Source organism: Arvicola amphibius, chromosome 1 (assembly GCF_903992535.2).
Source record: "Arvicola amphibius chromosome 1, mArvAmp1.2, whole genome shotgun sequence".
Classification (NCBI taxonomy): domain Eukaryota; kingdom Metazoa; phylum Chordata; class Mammalia; order Rodentia; family Cricetidae; genus Arvicola; species Arvicola amphibius.
In genome coordinates, this window is record NC_052047.1 from 52,231,952 (window position 1) to 52,242,354 (window position 10,403).

The 10,403-nt window shown below is 38.4% G+C and overlaps 1 protein-coding gene across 5 annotated transcripts in view; it reads left to right on the top strand.

Annotated features, from left to right (window-relative positions):
- Window positions 1–9,721, top strand: part of Kcnip4 (potassium voltage-gated channel interacting protein 4) — a 486,636-nt gene extending 476,915 nt beyond the window's left edge. For all 5 annotated transcript variants that reach the window (XM_038335455.1, XM_038335447.1, XM_038335465.1 and 2 more), the window contains exons 5-8: window positions 2,379–2,486; window positions 4,224–4,328; window positions 4,942–5,004; window positions 9,674–9,721. In XM_038335455.1, the coding sequence (XP_038191383.1) occupies window positions 2,379–2,486; window positions 4,224–4,328; window positions 4,942–5,004; window positions 9,674–9,721 (324 nt within the window). The remainder of the gene's footprint in view (window positions 1–2,378; window positions 2,487–4,223; window positions 4,329–4,941; window positions 5,005–9,673) is intronic.
- The last annotated feature ends 682 nt before the right edge of the window (window positions 9,722–10,403 follow it).

Consider the following 10,403-nt stretch of genomic DNA (forward strand, 5'->3'; position numbering starts at 1 on the left):
CGAGTCTTTTACTGTTTCCTAACTGGACTTTGTTGCATCTGCCTCCAGATGGGTTATTCTCGGTCAGGGTGGTCTTTGGCTGATAGAAGAAAGAATGACTAAAGCTTGGGAAATAGTCAGTAGCTGCCCTGAGACACTGAGTAAAGTTACTCAGTTAAAGGGATGTCAGAAGAGAATTTTCTCCACTGAGCAGGACTAGGTTCTTCCTATGGCAGCCCTTGCTCTCTGTCCTATGGATGCGTTTATCAAGTATATAGTAAACCAAATTTGAGAGAGAGAGAGAGAGAGAGAGAGAGAGAGAGAGAGAGAGAGAGAGAGAGACTGACACAGAGAGAGACTGACACAGAGAGACTGACACACAGAGAGAGAATATCAAAATATTATCAAATTGGGCTCTAAAAGCCTCCAGCAGAAATCAGATGAGGAAGTCTCTTAAAGATTGAATTTCCTAATAGAGAACCCTGGGCAGAACAATGTCCCCTTGGGCAAGGTGTTCAAGTATAAAAAGGACCAGCAAGACCAGGAAAGTAGGACCATCAAATTGAGAATTATAGACATTTACACACATCCAGCAGAAACTGACTGGGGAAAATCAGGGAGTCAGCTGTAGTTTCTACTTCTTTCCCCCTTAGGCATTTTCATAATACAGGAAAGAGAGCAGTACTCCTGTTGGGAATGGTTTATCTCCAGCTATTTTATAATAAAAAGATAGTTTTTCTCCTGGGCTATTTTGTTCTCCTGCTTCCCTGTGATAGAGTTAGAGCAGGAACCTTGGGTCATAGCCACTGTTTAGTTTAAGTCTGTTCAAGATACTTAGAACTTACAAGGAATGTATGCATAAAAGGAGTGCTTTCCCTAATAAGACTAGAAATCATAGAATAACTAGGGACAACAGTGTGACCTTTATTGGTTCACAGGAATGAAAAGGCCAGAAATGGCTCTAACTGCACACTGAGGGTGGCCCAGTTTGACAGCAAGATGCCACCAACAGCCCTTGAACTTTGTGATTGACTTCCTGTCATAGAGGGAAGAACAACTTTAAGTAGTTAACATCCCTTAGAAGAGTCCAAGAACCCCAGAATCACTCTTTGACTTAGACTAGGTTCAGTAATAATGTCAGCCACAAATCTGGTGGTCTTGGCCAGAGGTGACAGGCCATATTCTATCACTAGAGTCAGAGATGATGTTGGGTTTCTCTATTGGTGCATGAAACACTAAATAGAAACATATCCAAATGAAAGACCCCCTTTATTAAGAAAGCAAGCAACAAGAATTCCCATTATGTTAAAAGGACTATCTTTCAATATTTCATTGTGGAAAATCAAAAGAAAATAAAGTGTAGAATGGCATATTAAGCTACCATTTATTTTTTTTAAAAAAGGAGAGTGCATATAAATAAATAAAATATACATAGTCACAAAAATCTGTTGGAATAGACATAATTAATTTCAGTTTGGGAAGGGAAGGACTTTCCACCAGCTTTCTTACATAAATTTTAATTTGTGAGCTGTATGTATGTTAACAGCTCCAAAGGTGCCACCAAAGAAAGGAAAACACTATGTAAAACCCGGCCCAGGAAAACAGCTGTAAAATGATGGAATGCAGAAAAGGAGAGAGAGAATTCAAGTTCACCCAAAGGGTAACCTCTGGATTTCCCACACTTTTTCATTTCAAACAAGAGACTGTCACTCCAAGAGTTTATTACATTGTAATATTGACTTCATATAACAACAAATACACGAAAATTTTCATTCATTAACCTGGGTCCCTTTTCCTGTAAACAAATCCATTAAACATTAGCTGAAAATTGCAGAGTAAAAACAGCTTCATGGCCAATGCCCTCTAGAAGGACTATTAAAGGTATATTAATCCTTTCAATCATTGTAAAATCTTTATGAGGGAGATATTGTCTTCATTTTTTATAAATATGAAATTAGAGATAAAGAATGCTCTTTTGAATCCAGTCATTGTGGCTCCAGTTTTTTTTTCATGATTGTCCAAATGCCAATTATAACTTGACTTCTACTTAAAGAGTACAGATTGTTTCTTGTGGACAACCTGCATATCCTACTCATGAATATTATTTTTTCTTTTAAAGAATGTGTGTGTGTGTGTGTGTGTGTGTGTGTGTGCATGCTTTGCTGTCTAGGTACTCACGTATAAAGGTATAATTTCCAGTGCCATGGTTAATTTAACTCAGTTGCTAATTAGATGAAAATGTTAAAGGGCACGGTACAGTTCATACTTAGAACTCGGAGGAACTAAAGACTAAAAATACATTGGAAACACGTTCAAAATCCAGAGGGTTGTTAATTTTGCTATGATCATTTAAGAGGGAATTTTACCATATTCTAAATTCTATTTTAATTTCATTTTAGGATTTCATCAAAGGTCTTTCCATTTTGCTTCGGGGGACAGTGCAAGAAAAACTCAACTGGGCATTTAATTTGTATGATATAAACAAAGATGGCTACATCACTAAAGAAGTAAGAGATGGCACACCAATTTAAGTATCCTCTAAGATAGTTTTGATTAACTTCAGAGTATTCGGCAATTTCAATGATTACTTTAAAAGTCACGTTTTAGGAAATCAAAACTATTTTGTGATATGTTGGCAGAAATGGGATACATTCTAATGAAAATGCAACAGATAGAACTCATTCGTAGTAAATCTCCAAAGAAAACATGAAACATATCAATATTATACTCCCTTTTTTCTGTTGATAATATGAGGGAAAGTCAGGATCCTTGGGAGTGGCAGAGGCCTTCTCATATCAGGTAGACAACAGTTTGGGGGCCAAGGGTTCCAGAAAATCAACAGCCACCAAAGCTATACCACCTAATGACTGTCAGGTATTTCCCTTGTTTGGGGGTGAATCAGGACAACGTTGTACTCAACAAAAAGAACTGGAGGTATGCTAATAATGTGGCATTCACAAATTAAAATGGTTTGCTGATTTAAAACAACAGAAGATAAGGGATGAGGGAAGGTAGTCACCTTTTGTGTGGGATGCTAATAAGGTTGAAAGAACATTCTGCTGGAAGCCTGGGCATACTTAAGGGTCACAAGGCCTATATTTCTCTCTGCATTGCTATCTTCCTCAGAGTGAAGGTTTGAACAAACAGTCCCATTTAAGATAAGGGTCTTAGGACCAGTGACATGAACATGCTTTACAGGATACAGACTCCGTGTGATGGCACCACTGCTTGATTAGTCACCGCTTGTCTCTTGGGCTGAGGATACATGGTGTCAGATTAGGTATCATCAAGGAGTGCTAAATTTAAGACTTCATGAGTTGATGCACTTCTTCCAGATTTAGCATAACATGAATATCCACTGCCTAGGTACCTCAAGAACATCAAGGAAGCTAGAGGACATGAAGGATTTTAGTTCTTCCTAACGGAACCATTCTTTCATATGCTGCAATGCTGAGAACTGAACACAGTTCTAATTTCTATCCCTTTCTATGTTTAATACAGGTCATCAACTCTGCCCTCAGCTTACTTATATCTTACTATTTATCTATGTTAGAGACACCTTTTAAAGTTTCGTTTATTTTTTATAAACTGATTTATCATGTAATACATACTATCAAAACTAAATATGAATAAAACTGTATCATCTGCTGACTCTAAAATAGGTTTCATGTCGGATAATAAATCTAACTATTTAAGAAACTAGATATTATTTTTATCTTATAAGATTAAAATGATATGGCAAAAAAATAGATTTTACTTTAAAAGCTAATGAAATGTTAAGGTGCTTCCTAGTCAAAATATTTGAATTTGTGTGACTTCTTCAGTTAAAGCAAAATTAGGAAAAAGTGATAAAAATAAAAAAGTCTCCAGGGACTTTACTAATTACTTATAATTAGTACTTAGTTTTAGTTTTAAATGCAAAATAATTCTAATAAGTAGAAATCAATAAATGTGTAATAGTTCAGTAAAACAAAGTCTATGTATTTTTTGAAAACTCATTAAATCAGACTATTCCTTTCCCAACCAAGTGAGATACATGGGAATCTATTTCACCGCAAAACTGAAATCTCACAGTTGATTGTTACATTCTGATTCCACTGCTTTGGGGCTGTTGGCTTCTGGCAAATTAAAAGGCACCTGAGAAAGAATTTAAGGAACAAGTGAATGGAACGTAATCTCCTAATGCGTCTGGATGCGCTTCTTCACTTGGTGTGCAGCCTCACATGAGTACCTTTCCATTTCAGGAAATGCTGGACATAATGAAAGCAATATATGACATGATGGGGAAATGCACATACCCCGTCCTCAAGGAAGACGCTCCCCGACAGCATGTGGAGACATTTTTCCAGGTGGGAACGAGAGATGTGAAGGAAGGCGGGAGGGAAGACAGCTATGAATAGATTTCTAGATACTTGTAAAGCACCTCGACGAAAAAAAATGGAAAGAAGAATGTTGATTCACAGAGACAAAATGGAAAGGAAAATGTTTATTCACAGGGACAGAACACCAGGACACATAGTATCTTAATTTCATATTTTGGGCTTTTGAATTCATTGTTAAAGAAAATTGTAACTCCAGAAGAGTCACTTTATCCTGACTAAGCCATTCTCCTGTTCCTTAACTGTTGTCATGCAGTTCTTACAATAACCTTAAAAATAAATTCTCAGTACTACTCTCCCATTTTATAGAAGGAAAAATCAAGACTCTACATTTCCACGAACTGTATGAACTGTCTTATTTAGAAATCAGTTTAGATGATTCATGCTTCACATTGTGTGGAAAAGGATACAACCTATGATGACTTGGCCCCACCATTGTAGGAAGTCACTAGCTCCTCCTGGCATGGGGTTGTCCCACATAACATATCATGTGCTACATTCTTATCTGTGTCAGTCAACTGGGTATGGGGAGAATATCAAAAGGCCATCCAATACAGTGCTTTGTTCTTTCCTTTCTCAACAGAAGATGGACAAAAATAAAGATGGTGTTGTTACCATAGACGAGTTCATTGAAAGTTGCCAAAAAGTAAGTAAGGGGAAAAAAACTCTCCCTTTTGTTAGCGTCAGCTACAGTGAGCACAGCCAATGAGAAGTAAGCAAAATAGATATCAACTGTAGAAGCTGAGCATGGTAAGGAGACAATCTTCTCACCTGGAAACAAACAGACTTCTGTGCACATCCAATTTGATAGATTGCCTATCCTGAGGCAAAAATTACACGCATCGTCCCTTTGTTTCTGGAAACCTTTAAAGGTTACTCATTACTGATAAACAAAAACATAGATGCCAGGCAGTGGTGGCGCACGCCTTTAATCCCAGCATTCGGGAGGCAGAGGCAGGCAGATCTCTAAGAGTTCAAGCCCAGCCTGATCTACAGAGGGAGCTAAGGCTACACAAAGAAACCCTGTCTCAAAAAAAAAAATCAAAAACATAGATTTAAATTACTGCTTCAGAAGCTGGAGAGGTGGCTCAGTAGTTGAGTGTTTTCTACTCCCTTTAGAGTTCCAAAGTTTGGTTCCCAGCACCAAAATCAGGAATCTCACAATGGCCTGAAAGTCCAGCGCCATGGGACCTGACACCCTCCTCTGGACTCTGCAGGCACATGCATGCTTGTGTTCACATACCTACACGCAGATGTATACACATATAATGAAAGAATAAAACTTTAGGTGGAGACTGCTTGTTTCCCAGCTGCCCAGAACCAAATAATCACACAGAAACTATATTAATTACAACACTGCTTGGCCAATAGCTTAGGATTCTTATTAGCTAACTCTTACATCTTAAATAAACAGATTGCTATTATTTTGTGTTTTACCAGGAGGCTTGTAGTTTACCAGTAAAGTTATGGGGCATCTGTCTTCTTTAGCAGCTACATGGTGTCTCTTTGACTACTCTCTCTCTCTATCTCCTCCAGCCTGGCTATATTCTGCCCTGCTATAGGCTGAAGCAGCTTCTTTATTAAGCAATGATAATAAAATATATTCACAGTATACAGAAGGGAAGCCCATATCATAAAACTTTACTCTTTCCAAGACATTGTTCATTTAAAACATTGTTTATTTATTGTATCTTCATAGGATTAAAAATCCAGTGCCACAAATTATGGAAGCTTGAATTGGTCTTTGGTTTGTTTCCTTTTTTAATTTTAAATTTCTGTCTGTGTATGTATGTTATGAGGAAGGACCATGCCATGACACACAGTTGAAGACTAAAGGACAGCTTGCAAGAGTTAGTTCTTTCCTTTCCCACTTTGAGTTTCAGAGATCAAATTCAGGTCTTCTGCAAAGTATAATTGATTTAATAAACATGGACAAAAAGGAACATTTTGGCTGAACCCAATAATTGTCCCCACTTATAAAAATAAAGAGGAAATAATTCTTAGAAAAAAAAATCTAGTAGTTATGTGCTCCCTGGAAATCTAGACTTAGCTCACCTAGAGTGATTCAACTTCATGCATGGGGACGGCCATAATTATAAATAAACATGCACACACATTTGCTGGTGGTCCCCCCTTTCAATTGTTAGTTTTCAACTTTCCTGATGCCTGCTTGTTTCTCAACTCACCTTTCAAAGTCAACATCTCAGAAAGATTTGAAGTGGTGACATCAACCCTCTTGGTGGTGTCATAACTAGTGTTGGGGCAATGAAAGCACCAGCACTCCAACAGTGACACACCAATACAAATGGCTCACCAGCAAGCAGTGTTTACTGTGAAACAGTGTCTCACCAGAAGTCCTCTCAAGAGCCCAGTCTGTCACTGGAGCTCGTTTCTAAGAAACAGGCTAATATGAACCCATGCACTGTGCAATGGTTTCTGCTAACCAATCATTTCTTGGCTGTTCAGAAACTATTCAGTTTTAAAGACTCCTACAGGAAATACAGAGTTAGCAATACCTGACAGCTAAAGAGGTAAAATGGCTGAAAGCATACTGATTGCTCTTTGTCCTGGAAGATGAATATTTGTATACCTTCTGTGCTTTGACTTGCAATCTACCTAAAATGCCAAAGTTCCCTTCTGTTCCGCTTGGAAAAACTCTTGCAGCTCGCCACACACACACAGGGGTGGGGGAGATTTATCAAATTGGTTTATAGAATGCAATCTCGGTAGTTTAAGAATGGCCTTCTCACACTGTAGAGACCGAGAATCTGTAGTTCTTCAGTTCACAAGTCTGCATGTCCACATAGTCTGACTGGCCCTGGAGTCCTAAAAGACTCCTGAAGAGCTGCTGACCTTCAGTCTCTGTGGAAACTCTGTGGAAACCCCGAAGAAGATAATTCTAATACTAGCAAAGGGATACCGCAAGAACAGGATCCATTGTAGGAGGACTGTGGGCCGCTTCCCGCCACCCGACTAGCTTTACCCAAAATAATTACATGGAAACTGTATTCTTTTAAACACTGCTTGGCCCATTAGTTTCAGCCTCTTATTTAATTTTCATATCTTGCTTTAACCCATATTTAGTAATCTGTGTAGCACCACGAGGGGTGGCTTACCAGGAGAGATCTTAACCTGCGTCCAACTCAGAGAGGAGAGACATGGCGTCTGACTATGGCTACTTCCTGAAGCGTCTGCCTTCTCTCTCCCAGAATTCTGTTCTGTCTACTCCGCCTACCTAAGTTTCTGTCCTATTAAAGGGCCAAGGCGGTTTCTTTATTAACCAATGAAAGTAACACATAGACAGATGACTCTCCTCCATCATTTCCCCTTTTTCTGTTTAAACAAAAAGGAAGGCTTTAACTTTAACATAGTGAAATTACATATAACAAAACGGTTATCAAGCAAGAATTAGTTACAATATTTATATCTATTTTATCTTTTATCATAACTAAAGAAAACTATATCTATCCATTCTTCAACTCCATCAAAGACTCCAGAAGGATATAATATTACCTAAGTAAACAAGAAACAACTTCCAAAACTCTAGAAATGATAGAGATATCTCGTTGCCTGGACAGTCAACCAAAGTTCCTCTGTACCACTGGGGCATCTACCTTCGGCCTACAGGCCCATAGTATCCAGCAGACATTTCCATGAAGCAGGAAATTTCAAAGGCAGTTTAGTCAGTATCTGTTGTGTCCTGTAGAATGTCTCGCAGACTCTTTTATGAATCAGGAACCCCGAAAGACCATCTCACCTTCAGGCAAGTTCAGCAGTCCTCTCTCTGAGGGTTCTCTATGTCCAGTTTATGCAACAGTCCAGGCAAGAGCAGTTTCTTGCCCAAATGGCTATCAAACTCCATAAGGAGCCTCTTCGATGCCCATCTTCCTTTTGAAGTAGATTGGTGCTGCCAGGAGCAGATGTGTCTCATTGTCATGAAAAGGCCTAAGTTATTAAAACATTAAATGCCATATTTTGCAGTCTTTGAAAGATATGAAGAATGCTTATCTGAAATATATCTATGCACATCTAAAAAATCTAACTAACATGACTACAAACTTGACTATTATCGATAATTATCCATTAACAACCTTTATTTCCTAATTATACATTACATTTTAAAATGAGCTACACAATCACAATACCTTAATCAAGATCAGAAATACATATACATATAACAAATTGACCTTAAGATCCATACCAATGCAAATTATTCATATCTATATCATATCCCCCTTTAAATGTAAAAGAACATTTATAAACAATATTTGGGAATATGGATGTACGAGAGATCTTAGCCTGCATCCGGCTCAGAGAGGAGAAGCATGGCGACTGCCTATGGCGACTGCCTGAAGCATCTGCCTTCTCTCTCCCAGAATTCTGTTTTGTCTACTCCGCCTACCTAATTTTCTGTCCTATTGGGCCAAGCAGTTTCTTTGTTAATTAACCAATGAAAGTCCTCCATCAACCCATCAACTTGCCAGCTAGAGTGAAAGCAAGCAGGCAAAAGGCAAAGTTGTTTTCCATGTTCTGATGCCACCAAGATTTAGGATAGGTCTACCTGCTTCAAGTAATCTTGTCCAGAAAACCCATCATGGGACCTGCCCAGCAGCTTGTTTTGGTAGATACCATGTGCCTTTAAGAGCCCATCACATTCACTGTTTACATCCTGACATCATTTGAGAAATACCCTGGTCTACTATCAAGTTAAGACATAAAATATCTAAAGGCATATTTAAGAAAGTATAAAATGAAGCCTTGTAGTTATTTGTATAGAATGAAGAACAGAAAGGTACATCCAGTTACTTCTGATCAGAGGTTAGGTGGGTTAGTTAGTTGACAGATGAGCCAGCTACTCAAGAAAGTGGGGAAATTAGAAAAAAGGGGAAAAAAAACCCCAATGCTGCGGGAGGACCTTGCGCTTCTTCTGCCAATTGCCGCTGAAGTGCGAGCCCATTGTGCTGCGGGAGCGCCTTCTGCTCCTTCAGCCAATAGCTGCTGAAATACCAGCCCACTGGGGCGTGGTCTATTTATCTTTAAAAAAGAGCTGCAAGCCTCCGCCTGCTCTCTTGGTTCTGGCGCTTGGTTCCAGCTCCTACTCCTTCCTGATGGTTAGCGTTTCTTGAGTTTTACCCCCCAAAATAAATACCCCTTTAAATACTAAAAAAAAAAAAAAAAAAAAAAAAAAAAGAATGAAGAACAGATACACTGCCAACAAAAAGCAGCACAAGAAGGACATAGGCCATACCTAAGGGTACAGCAGTACTTTCCATTATAAACCCTGCAGATGAAATCCTTCTCTTTCTCCCTTACAGGATGAAAACATCATGCGCTCCATGCAGCTCTTTGAAAACGTGATCTAATGTGTCAGCTCATCCTCTGCTGAAGAGGCCAATGTGAACTACTGTACACACTCACAAGTTGGAGCCACCACTTCTAGCATAGATTGCTCAGCTTTACACTGAAGCATATTATGCAAACAGCTTTGTTTTACTATAAAATAACCACCCCCCAAGATTTAAGTTTTCCAGTTACCAATCTGCATCTTCTCTGCACCATCACTGGGGTCATGAAATGTGCTAGTGCTAACTTGTTTCATAATCTGAGGCTATTCAAAAGGCACAGAATCTGGAAGTTTTGATCCTTAGCCACGTGTTACTGAGGCTTTCACAGAGCAGGTCAGTGATTTTAAAACTCAAGTGGGTTTTCCTACTCGTTTGTACATATTCAGTCCTGGGTTTTAAATGGTTTTCTAAAATATTTACATCTCTACTTAATTTCCAGAAAGCCAATGAACTTTCATTTAATTCGAATTATCTAACACTGAAAAATAAATCAAGATTATTGCAATTAAAAAAAGACCAAAAACACAGTCCCAATTTCTATGGCTTCTCCACCTGCTAATGTTGAGGACATTAATGTATTTGGCATTTTTTAAGAACACCTAAAAACTTAGTTTATTATCAGATGTTAGCATATACCTAACAAAATTATTTTAGTATTTGTTAATTTTTCCATATTAAAGCCAAGGCTCTATATTATCCA